Source organism: Pelodiscus sinensis, chromosome 4, assembly GCF_052426305.1.
Source record: "Pelodiscus sinensis isolate ZL-2025 chromosome 4, ASM5242630v1, whole genome shotgun sequence".
NCBI classification, from domain to species: Eukaryota; Metazoa; Chordata; order Testudines; family Trionychidae; genus Pelodiscus; species Pelodiscus sinensis.
In genome coordinates this window covers 114555924-114568229 of record NC_143055.1, presented here as the reverse complement: position 1 = coordinate 114568229, position 12306 = coordinate 114555924, and the positions used below count along the sequence as shown (strand labels likewise).

At 44.3% G+C, this 12306-nt stretch overlaps 1 protein-coding gene across 3 annotated transcripts in view; it reads right to left on the bottom strand.

The window, feature by feature from the left end:
- STPG2 (sperm tail PG-rich repeat containing 2) overlaps nucleotides 1-12306 on the bottom strand; it is a 470822-nt gene that overhangs the window by 405803 nt on the left and 52713 nt on the right. For all 3 annotated transcript variants that reach the window (XM_089778069.1, XM_089778068.1, XM_075929635.2), the window contains one exon: nucleotides 10579-10690. In XM_089778069.1, coding sequence (XP_089634195.1) covers nucleotides 10579-10690 — 112 coding nt within the window. The remainder of the gene's footprint in view (nucleotides 1-10578; nucleotides 10691-12306) is intronic.

The window sequence follows — 12306 nt, the reverse complement described above, 5'->3', positions numbered from 1 at the left end:
AATAAAACTACACCCATTTTTTTAAAAGGCCCAAAGGTATTAGAAGTTGGTAAACTTAACTTCTGTCCCTTGCAAATTGGATGAAACTATAGTAAAGAAAAGAATCATCCGATACATAGATGAAGTTAAGTTGTTATGGAAGAGTCAACAGGATTTTTATACAGGCTAATCCTGCTTCACCAATCTACTAGAATTCTCTGGGGGAGATCAACAAACATACAGACAAAGGTGATTCAGTGGATACTAGGAGGTGGTTCCCTCTGGGGGTAGGCAGCAGCGGCCTACCCCCAGGATAAAAATCCTGTTGACTCTTCCCCCAGCCACTGTGGAGGGCTAGGTCAAGGAGTAGAAGCCCTGCCCTGCCCCAGCTCTCCCCCATCTGACTGCCAGGGGGGGGGGTTGGGTTGGGCCAAGGCTGTGGAACGGGAAAGGGGGTGCAGCACCCAGCCCTCTCCCTCTGGATGCAAGGGGGGAGGTCACGTGCCCCCCACCAGTGAGGGGCAAGGCCACACAGCTCCCATGCACCCCCTCATCCCAGAGAAACTTCACGTCCTGCATACCCCCTCCACATACCCGAGCCCCTGTGACGCTCTGCAGCTCCCATGCACCTTCCCCAGTCCCTGTGAGGCTCCCACACCCCTCCACCCACCCAAGTCCCCCCCCAAACTCCCATGCGTCCTCACCTCCCCCATCCGAGCCCATGCATAGCACGTCCCCATCTACCCACCCGAGCCAGTGCATAACTGCACGCCCCCACTTCCCCCCACCTGAGCCCTCGTGTAGCTGCGTGGCTCTCCTTCACCCCCATCTTCCCCTACCATAGCCCCCGCGGCCTCTGCACACCCCCTCCCCAGTCCCTGCAAGGCTGTGCGGCTCCTGTGCGCCCCACCCCCAAGCCCGCAAGAGGTCACACGGCACCCTCATGCTCCCACCCAAGCCCCTGCAGCTCCTGCACACCCGCCTATGTCCAACCCGAGCCCCCGCAGCTCCTGTGCGCCTCCCTGGCTCTCCCGCTCAGCTCTCCTCCCCTGCCCCAGAGAGCGGAGGAGCCATGCGGTTCAGTTTAAATTCCAGCAGCTGCCCGCCCACATGCCTGCTGCTGGAGAGAAGCTCAGGGGCCAATGGCACGTGGGGGAGGGGTTAACTTCCAGCACATGTGGTGCAGAGCTGATAGGAGATCATAATGGGTGGTGACAATGTAGGGCAGCTGCGCAGCCTCCCTCCAGAGGCACAGGGGAAGGGGGAAGCTGCACGCCCTGGGAACCATGCAGCTCACGACTTCCACTGCCCCAAGCCTCACCGGAGCAAGTCAGAGCATGGGGGAGGCTGCATGGCTCAAGGCTCCCATGGAGTACGGGGAAAGGGGAGGCCATGTGGCTGTCATCCTACAGGAAAAACTTTTTAAAGTATAGTATTATACAGGCTAATCCAAGATTATTGGTCTGATCCAGAATGACCATTCGAGGATGATGACTGGTTCTAGTACTGCCTCTTCTCTTTGTCTGGAGCTCTAGCTGTCTATCTATCATGCAAGATGTTTTATGACAACTGGGAGCACACTTAGTAGAGCTGGCTCTGTGTGACTATACATGTTCAAAGATTTTAGCAGCAAGCTACTAACAAGCTTTTTAAATTATACTTTTCATATAATTATTTATAGCACTGCCAGATCTGGGTGGATTTTCATAGGCAAAGCAAAGAGGTCTTCTCCTATTAATCCCAGAACTTATGTTTTGCAAAATTTAAAGTTTCTGTTTCAAAACATGAAGGTATTAGCGCTCTTCAAAAAAAAAGTAGGTTGGTAATTTTTAACATTAACGAACTACCTATTTTTCAATAGCTTTGGTCTCAGAATAGGCTGAACTGTTTTGATTTAAACTTTCACACACAAAATAAATTCATCATGAGACAGAAAAGAAGCTTGCAAAATTTCAGCTTTAACAGCTGAAGTTTGGCAAAGAATTAAGCACCTAAAAGAAAGTCACGAGATTCGAAAGCTGCTGCTAAATCCATGAAATGGCAACTCAATCCAAGTCTAAATTTGCTGTATTTGTTCATCTAAGTTTATAGTAAATACAGTTCTTTTGACTGTATTCTGTTACATTACTGCAGGTGTCAGCAATTAGCCCTTCTCGGTCAATGGATACTGTGGGAAATGGCACAGACTGGGATACAACTTCCTACAGCTCCCATTGGCCAGGAACAGCAATCTATGGTGAACTGGAGCTTCAAGCAGCCATACTTGTGGAGGCGCAGATAAATAAAGTGCCAGAGGCGCACCAGGAGCTAACCGTGGTGAACTTCGTCCATTCAATTGGGATGGTGCTGGTGGGATGGGTCTTGCCATGGCCTAGCGAAGAATGCACCCATCTCTAGAGATAGAGGTGTTGGGTTCAAGTCGAGCCAGCCCCGGGAACTGCCAGACACCCACCACCAACTTGACTGGGCTGCCGCAGGTGTCACGCTGAAGGTGGGCAGAAAGCAAAGTTACTCCCCTTGGTGAGATAACTTGTTCTTCGAGATGGTGTCCCTGCTCCACTGTTGGTGCTGGGCTTGCCCTGGCACTGCAGATGGAGAATTTTCCATAAGTAGTAGTCGGCTGGACTGCACATGCATCGCTACTCATGGCATTCGCTCTCTTTCTCTGTGTGTGGTCCAGCCCCTGCCAGTTCCTCTACGCCGCCTCGAAGTCTGAAAAAGAAAGCAGAATGGACTCTGAAGCGGGGAAAAGGGCAGGTAGTGGAGCACCCACGGGGACACCATCTCAAAGAACGACAGTTATTTCACCGTGAGTAACTTCGCTTTCTTCTTTGAGGATGTCCCCGTGGGTGCTCCACTGTGGGTGACTGAGTAGCAGTGGTCTCCACAACAAAAGGAGGGATTCAGAGTCCCTATTTATCCACTGTGGAGAGGACCACAGTCGTCAGTGCCCCGTCAGACTGAGAAGTCTCGAATAGGGAATAGTGCTTAGCGAAGGTTAGATGAGAAGCCCAGGTGGCTGCCCTACATATGTCACGCAAGGGAACCCCTTTAAAAAATGCAGTGGATGCTGCAATGGCTCTAGTAGAATGAACACGAGGTGTAATGGGAAGTAGAATATGCTTCGGAGCATTAGAGTGTCTTATTCAGGTCAATATAATCTTGGAAATACGTTGGGCTGAAAGTGATTGACCCTTAGATCTGCCGTTGAGGGATAGAAATAGACAGTCGGTCTGCCTAAAGGGCCTAGTCCGATTGATGTAGAATGCTAGGACTCTATGAGCATCAAGGGTATGTAGGAACGCCTCTCTAGGTTAGGAGTGAGGCTTCGGGTATAATACAAGAAGGATGAGTGGTTCGTTCACATGAAACGTCTATGCTATCTTGGGGATGACTTTAGGATGAAGCCTCACAATCACCACATCGTTGCAGAAAATGTTGAATGGAGGTGTTGCCATTGAGGGTGAGAGCTCCCCCACGTGTCTTGCCGATGTTATAGCTAATAAGAACACCATTTCCATAGTCAAAAATTCTAAAGGTGCAGAGGCTAGAGGCTCAAACGGTGAGCCCATTAAGGCCTCAAGGACTGTGTCTAGCTTCCAAACAGGTGGGGCTGGGTTTCGCGGTGGGCTCATAGTCGTAAGTCCCTTGAGAAACCTCTTGGAGAGGGAGTGAGCGAAGATGTCCCTTGCAAAGGATGTCGGAACACAGATATTGCAGCCAAATGTCCTCTACTAGAGGATAAGGACAATCTTTTCTCCTTGAGATGCAGGAGATAATCCAAAATGTCAGGAAGAGGGAGCGTCTCCGGAGACTGCTGTTTCCCAACACACCAGGATGCAAATCGTCGCCATTTGTACAGGTAAGTTTTTCGTGTTGTCTGACGTCTGCTGTGTATAAGGACTTGTTTGATTGGAGCCGAGGATAAAGATTCAGTGGGGTCTAACCAACTAGGAGCCACGCCGTAAGGTTCAGTGTGTGTATCTGGGGGTGACCTAGTTGACCTCTGTTCTGGGTTAAGAGGTTGGGGAGAAGCAGAAGGATGGTTGGAGAGACATTTGGTATAGAAGGGGGAACCAGTGTTGTCGAGCCCATGCTGGGGCTATCAAGATGATTTTGGTTTGGTCTGACCTCGCCTTCTGCAAGACTTTCGGTATCAGTGGTATCGGGGGGAAGGCATATAAGAGGGGTCCTTTCCAATCTAGGAGAAAGGCGTCGCCTAAGGATCTCGGCCCATTTGTCAAAAAAGGGCCTGAGACGATGGTGAAAAATATAGATGGGTTGCACGTTGGAGCTGCCATGGACTGGTTGTGTACCCTCGATCGACGTGTCAAACCTGTTGCTTAGCGTTAGATGGGGCCTGGTTGAGGTTGTTACCGTTGCGACGATGCTGAGGTCTCTGGCGTGCTCGCTGGTTGTCGAAACCCCTTTGTGGTTGGTGTTGCTGTTGCTGCCAGTGGTGACGGGCATATGGGTAGTCATACCTGCGTTGATACATGGGGTAACAACGTCTTCTGAAGGGAGGAGTGTGCATACCTAGCATGTGCAAGGTTGTATGTGAATCTTTAGAGGAGTGCAGAACTGTGTCCGTCTTTTCAGCAAACAAGTTTTAAGTATTAAAGGGCAGGACCTCAACTATGGACTGTAGTTCCTTGGGAACTGCTGCCGCCTGTAAATAGGAGGCTCTTCGTATCACAACTGCCGTAGTGGTAGAGCATGCCACAGTGTCTGCCACGTCCATAGCCATGTTGAGTGATGTTCTGGCAGATATGTAACCCTCCTGGATTACGGGCTTCATGATAGATCTCTTAGACTCTGGGAGGTGGTCAATCAATGGAGTCAATCGAGAAAAGGTGTCGAAAATGTGATTAGATAAATGAGCTGTGTAATTTGCGATTCTAAGTAGGAGAGTGACAGAAGTGTAAACTCCTCTGCCAAAGATATCAAGCCCTTTCGCTTCCTTGTCCGCAGCGAAGTGTTTGAATTGGGGGGCCCTAGATCTGTGTTGGGCCACGTCAACCACCAAAAAGTTTGGTTGGGGATGGGAAAAAAGAAATTCCATCCCCTTAGGTGGGACGAAGTACTTTCTGTCAGACTTTTTATTTGTGGGAAGGGCAGACGCTGGAGTATGCCAGATTTCGTTGGCTATCTCTAGGATGGCTTCGTCTAGTTGAATTGCCATCCGTGCCCTATGTCGCAGTTGCAGGTTTTTGAATAGTTTATGCTGCTTTTCTTTGACCTCCTCCAATGGAATCTCCTGTGATGCCGTAACACTTAAAGAGTTCCTGAAATTGATGAAGATCATCCGGAGGGGAGACTTCTCCAGGGATGACAGCTTCGTCAGGAGAAAGCGACTCAACTAGAGATAGCTGAAGCAGGAAGCGCGTGGTGCAGTTCAGATGAAACTTGAGGCGGTGATGCAGCCGTGTCCGGTGGAGTTATGGGAGCAGGCGTTGTGGAATGTCTTGAGGAGGCGTAGTCGTAAGCAGACCGGGAATGAGAGCGAGATCTGTAATGGTAGGAGTAGCTGGTTGGGAGACTGCAAGAGTAAGGGTCGTCTTGGCTGTACAATCTATAGAGCGGTGAATGCGTCTCCGGATAGTATCTGGAAGAGTATTGCCAGTGGTGAAGTTGCGGAGAACGAGGAGAGCAGGAGCAACGGTAAGACCGTGAAGATGGAGATGGAGATGGGGAGCGACGTCTATAATGATGTTCGTGACGGTGAGTAGATGGAGACAAGAACGGAGAGGGTAGGCTCCGTGGGGAATATACATGAAGAGGGCTTTCTTGATATTCCGGAGAACTTGGTGCCAGTTGAGATGGGGATGGTGCCAGAGAGAAGACAAGTGAAGATGATCGGCTACGGCACGGTGATGTCCGGGGGCACGAGGTCCTAGCATCAGTGCCGGGGTAGTGTGGTGCCGTCAGTGCCAACGTGGTCGGTGCTGTGGTAATTATGGGCGCTACGCTCAGTGCCGCTGAGGCTGGCGCCATTGCTTCAGAGGGCTTCATCGGCGCCAGGAGTGTTATCAGTGCCGGCCATAAAGGCACAGGCTCCGGTGCCGTAGTCGTCAGTGCCCCATTCTCAGTCCCCAGAGTAGATGGTGCCGAGGGTGCTCTCGGTGCCGTACGTGGTTTTGGCACCGGAGGTTTCAAAATCTGCAGGGCCGGCATAAATCGCAATGCCAAGGTTGGCTCACAGCCCGCTTTCAATTTCTGAGGTACATCAGACTTCAGTCACAGCACTGAAGTGCCGGACGTGCCCGGTTTATCTCCATGACTAACTCGGCCGTGAGAGACCACTGATAGAGACCATGTTGGGGAGGGTCTTGTCTTTTTTGCAGAAGAGGTTGTTGGGGAGGAGGCTCTACGCTTCGCTGGCTGGCGTGAAGCAGAAGAGGGAGTTTGCGGCTGGAGTGCCTGATCGAAAAGGAGCATCTTTAGCCACCGTTCCCTGTCCTTTTGTGCCCGAGAAGTCAGCTTAGTGCAGTGAGCACACTTTTGGGGCACATGAAACTCCCCTAAACATTTCACACAGCGGGCATGGCCGTCGGAGGCCAGCATCGCCTCACGGCATTCCTGGTATTTTTTGAAGCCCTGTGAAAAGGACATTTTCGTCATCCTTATTTCCTCCTATTATTGTTGTTATTCTTTTTTTTTCTTTTTTTTTTAACTGGGCGAACAGGAGGATAGTTAACTCTATCAGAAATTCAACGGGGGGGGACAGAAACTTAGAACGGGAAAGAAAGCCTCTAAGGTAAACTTTTTTTTTTTTTTAAGATCAACAGAGGGGAACGATAACAAAGAAGAGAACGATAAGAAGGAGAAGAGATTAAGAACGTCTCACAACACAGAGCAGTCGGAGAAGGGAGAGCGCAGTTCCTCGCATCTGCAGTCTGAGGCGGTCAAGAGGAACTGGCGGGGGCCAGACTGTGCACAGAGAAAGAGTGAGAATGCCACGAGTAGCGACGCATGCGCAGTCTGGTCAACTACTACTTCTGGAAAAGTCTCCGTCTGCGGCGTGGGGCAAGCCTAGCACCAACAATGGAGCACCCGCGGAGACATCCTCGAAGAAGAATGAAGCATTGCCCACGGTTACATTATTGTCTCATAGTATTCAATACTGGACGATTCTATGTTGTCATGTTACAATGGGTACACAAAGAAGCAAAATTAACATTAGTGTGAGAATTAGAACTGTAAATTTCCTGACATTTGTGAGATTCTCAACCTGAATGTCACATTTTACCACACACACATGCGCACGCACACACACACACACACACACACAATTCTGAGTTATGCCAGGCAGGATAAAATATATTTATGCTCCAGTTTTTTCAGTCTCTATAGAAATCTTTCCCAAGAGTCTGTTTTATTAACTCAGGGATATATTAAGGAAAAATCTGATATTCATACTTTCATCTCAGCATTCTTACTGTGATTGTTGGAAGCCAGTCAAGGAAACAGGAAAAACAGATTTGCGTTCACTCTTCTTTATATTTTTTTAATTTAATTTTCAGTAGTAACAAGTCCAAAATGGAATTTTAAGACTCCACAATATACAGCAGCGATCAAACACTTTCCCAGATATTTTTAACATTTTTTGCAAAACATTCAGAATTTTATTTTGCATACAGATCCTGCAGGATTCTTTTTTTGTTTAGTCCCAATTTGGAGGCAATTAAAGGAAAAAAGAAAAGTATTCTCATATCAGCTTTCTGAGACAGGTGATTTTGAGGAGGGTGAAGAGGCACCCCTACAAATGTCAGTATTTATATTTTAAACAAAAAGAAATACTGTGAAGTTGGAGACAAGAGCACTCCCACAATTCTTTCTCCACAAGGAGAAATTCTTTCCTTATTCTTTTCTTTCTCCACAGGGAGAATTCTTGCAATTCTTTCCTTATTCTGAAACTGTTCATATGAATTCCCAGGAAAAAAAACTATGGTAAAATGGAGTTACATTTGAGAGTACAGCAATTTAGGATAAAATGCATTGCAAGGATGTTATTCTTGTCCCAAAACCAAACATTGTAAATCGTGGAAATTCAGAGAGGAGGTTAAACTTAAATCCAAATAAGTTGAATTATACAAAGTAGGGATGTAAAATCCCATTTAATTGGTTAACCAGTTAAATGTAATTTTTAATTGGTTAATCAATTAAAGCAGAACTGGGCAGGCTGCAGTGCCCCCTATCTTAGCCAGGCTGAAGCTTCATACCTCCCACGCCAGGGATGGGGCTGCTCTGGCCAGGCTGGAGTGCCTCTGCCTGCGGCATGCTAGGGCTGGGCTCGTTGCAAATAGGGACTGCTCCAGCTAGCTGGAGAACCCTTGCCTTTAGCAGGCCCATGCAAGCCTGCCATGGAGAGGGGCTACTCCAGCTTGTCTGGAGCACCCCTGCCTGCAGCAGGCCCCACGGAGCTAAAGCAGTTCCTTGCCCGCAGTCAGTGGGGAGCAGCTCCAGCCCCCACCAGTTAACCATTCACATCCTTAGCAGATGTGAATTAAGTTTAACTTGATTTAAGTTATGTTGACATTCATCCACCACTATAATTAAACAACTGTTGAATGGTGAACTGTTGAACACATCCACTGAAGGTGTTTTTGCATCAACAAAGAGAGTAGTGCTAGTGGATCTTGCTGACTTCTGAGATGAACAACAATTACTAAACATATAATTTAAGGTTTGTCAAGTCATTCAAAAATAATTAGTTTAAACTAGGGCTGTCAAGTGATTTAAAAAAATTAATCACAATTAACTGTGTGATTAAAAAAATTAATGAATAGTCATGCAATTAATCACATTGTTAAACAATAATAGAATACCATTTATCTAAATATTTTGAATGTTTTCTACATTTTAAATATATTCACTTCAATTACAACAGTTATATTTAGTTTTATTACAAATATTTGTGCTGTAAAAAATAAAATAAATTGTATTTTTCAGTTCACCTTATACAAGTAATGAAGTGAAATCTCTTTATCATGAAGTTGAACTTACAAATGTAGAATTATGTACAAAAATAACTGCATTCCAAAATAAAAGAATGTAAAACGTTAGCGCCTACAAGTCCACTCAGTCCTATTTCTTGTTTAACCAATCACTCAGACAAATAAGTTTGTTTATATTTACAGAAAATAATGCTGCCTTCTTGTTTATAATGTCACCTGAAAGTGAGAACAGGCATTCACATGGCACTGTTATAGCCGGCATTGCAAAATATTTACATGCCAAATGCACTAAAGATTTGTATGTCCTTTCATGCTTCAGTCACCAGTCCAAAGGACATTCGTTTGTGCTAATGATCGTTCTGCTCAATAACAATCCAAAGCAGTGTGGCCTGCCATATGTTCTGTAGTTTCCACATCAGAGTGTTGCTCTTTTAAAGACTTCTAAAAGCATGTTCTACACTTAGTCCCTCTCAGATTTTGGATGGCACTACAGATTTTTAAACCTTGGGTCAAATGTTACAGCTATTTTAGAAATCTCGCATTGGTACCATCTTTATGTTTGTCAACTCTGCAACAAAACTGTTCTTAAAATCATCATCCAAGGATCCTATAACATGAAATATGTGGCAAAATGTGGGTAAACCAGAGCAGGAGACGTACAATTCTCCCCCCTCAAGGAGTTCTGTCACAAATTTAATTAATGCTTTTTTTTTTAAAGTGTCAGCAGCATGGAAGCATGTCCTCTGGAATGGTGGCCAAAGCATGAATGGGCATATGACTGTTTAGCACATCTGGCACATAAATACCTTGCAATACCAGCTACAAATCTCCCATGTAAGCACCACTTCTCACTTTCAGGTGACACTGTACATAAGAAGTGGCAGCATTATCTCCTATAAAAGCAAGCAAACTTGTTTGTCTTAATGAGTGGCTGAACAAGAAGTAGGACTGAGTGGATCTGTAGACACTAAATTTTTGTATTTGGTTTTGATTTTGAGTGCAGTTATGTAACTGAAAAAATCTACATTTATAAGTTGCACTTCCATGACAAAAAAATTGCAGTACAATACTTGTATGAGGTGAACTGAAAAATACTATTTCTTTTGTTTATCACTTTACAGTGCAAATATTTGTAATCAAAATAATATAAAGTGAGCAGTGTATACTTTGTGTTTTGTTGTAACTGAAATGAATATATTTGAAAAAACAGAAAAAGATCCAAAAATATTTAATAGATTGAAATTGGTATTCTATTGTTTAACAATGTGATTCAAACTCTGATTAATATTTTAATCACTTAATTTTTTTCGTTAATCGCAGGAATTAACTGCAATTGACACCCTAGATTTAATACATTTTCCCTATTATTATTTCTAGCAAAAAGAACAAAAAGCTCATGTCACTACAAACAAAATACTTTGTCTGCTATAAGGTAACTTTTAAGAAAAGGTAGAAAACAAATGCGAGGACAAAAATCTCAACGAACGAGTTACTGATTTTTCATCAAGAAAGTCTTTTTTCCTATTTCAATATGAATTGCAATCTGTTTGTTCATTCTGTCTATGCAATCTTCAAATTTCAGGGTTTCAATCCCACAATAAATTATTTTCTATGTGCTAGTAAATAGCTGAATTGGCATTACCTTCTTTTCTTCCTGTAATACTATTACTTCATGATACCGTGGGATGTAGGGTTCATATTTTTTCTTGTCTTCCTTTCTGATGTTGACATTCTCATAATGCAATGCACTTTCCCTTTTGAAAGTTTAAAGAGAGATTTATGAGTCTTCAGTTTCCAATGCCTGAACATGTAAATACGGTCAGTGAAAGCCTTTTGTCCTTTTACTTTGACTATGTTACAAGCAGCTGCTGTTTCTAATATTTAATGAAAGCCAAGATTACTCACTAATGGGTGAGAATAAACATATTGTACATTTATACTGTAACCTACAGAAGCCACACAAATCATGTTTCACTAATTTTGGTTTGTAACTTTTTCATATTTAAATGTAGTCATTGTTATAGGTTGAGACTAACAAAAATGCCAAAAGAGAAAAAGCTAAAAATCAAATGTCAAACAGGTTAGGATTTCTGTCTTGTGAGATATATGAGCACTGAAAAGCAAAGCCTCAAGTGCCTTACAAGTCTCTTACTTGAACCGTGTATTTAATACTGTAACCTGACAAGATCTGCCTATTTATAGCACAGAGTAATTAAAATTCAAAAGCCTCTCAGTATTTTAATAGTGGCAATGCTCAGAAGAGAACCCCTTTATAATTTAAATGTAGAGAGGCACCCATTTCAAGAAAACACTCTTTAAAAAGAAAGTTATTTCTATTGGCTATATAAAATGCTATCTTCTTGCCTGACATTCCAAGAAACCTATAGGAGGCTGCAAAAATAATTAAATCAGGACAGATACTTAATTATCCGATTAACACCAATCAACCTGTAGCTAAGGAATGTTAAAATTAGCTGTAAATATTCATCTCTGTTACTTCCTAATCAATTTGCTATTTCTTCAAGCATCATTCTTAAAACTTAAAATTCTATGGCAGATATAATCTAGGCCCTTTTTCAGCAGACCATTTAAACACTTGTTTAATTTTAAGCACATTCTAAAATTCTACAAACAGAGGTCACAATTCAAGAACACAATGATGAAGCATTTTAATTTAATTCTTTTTAGTATTAAAACTTAAGCCTACTTGTAGTAGAATGCAAAACATTACACCACAGAGACAAATTCTACCCTCAAAGCCCATCATATTGAATTATTTAAATGTGAACTGAATAGGCATCTCTCAGGTTAGTTTCTGACTCTATAAGTACAAGATAGAGGGCTAAAAAAATTCAAGTGTCTATGAGACTTAAAAGCCTATGTCTACATTCACAAATTACATCAATCTGCCTATATTGCTAGAAGCTATGAAAAATGTCACTCTCTGTGAAAAGTACTTAGGTCACCTTAATTACAAACGTAGACCAGGGATATAAAATCTCAATTAAGCAGTTAGCCACTTGTGGTGGGGCAGCTGCCCCATACTGGGCAAAAGAGGTTAGTGAAAGTTGGAGGGAGCCTACATAGAGCCCGGGTTCAATTCGGGAGTGGCTTTTAAGTAGCCAATCATGGTATAGCTTGCTGGGGCAGCCCTGTACAAAAGGAGCTGCTCAGGAAAGAGTAGGCAGTTAGGCCTGACCAAGGAAGGGGCAGGACCTGGTTCCTATAGAAGCATCTTCAGATAGAAGCCCCTTCAGGAGACCAGTGCTGGGCAGGCCCAGAGAGGCTAAAGAGGGAAACTCCAGCCTGAAACCTGCGAGGCTGCTGGCCTTGCTACAAGGGCCAGGAGGGTGCAAACGGTCACAGAGGA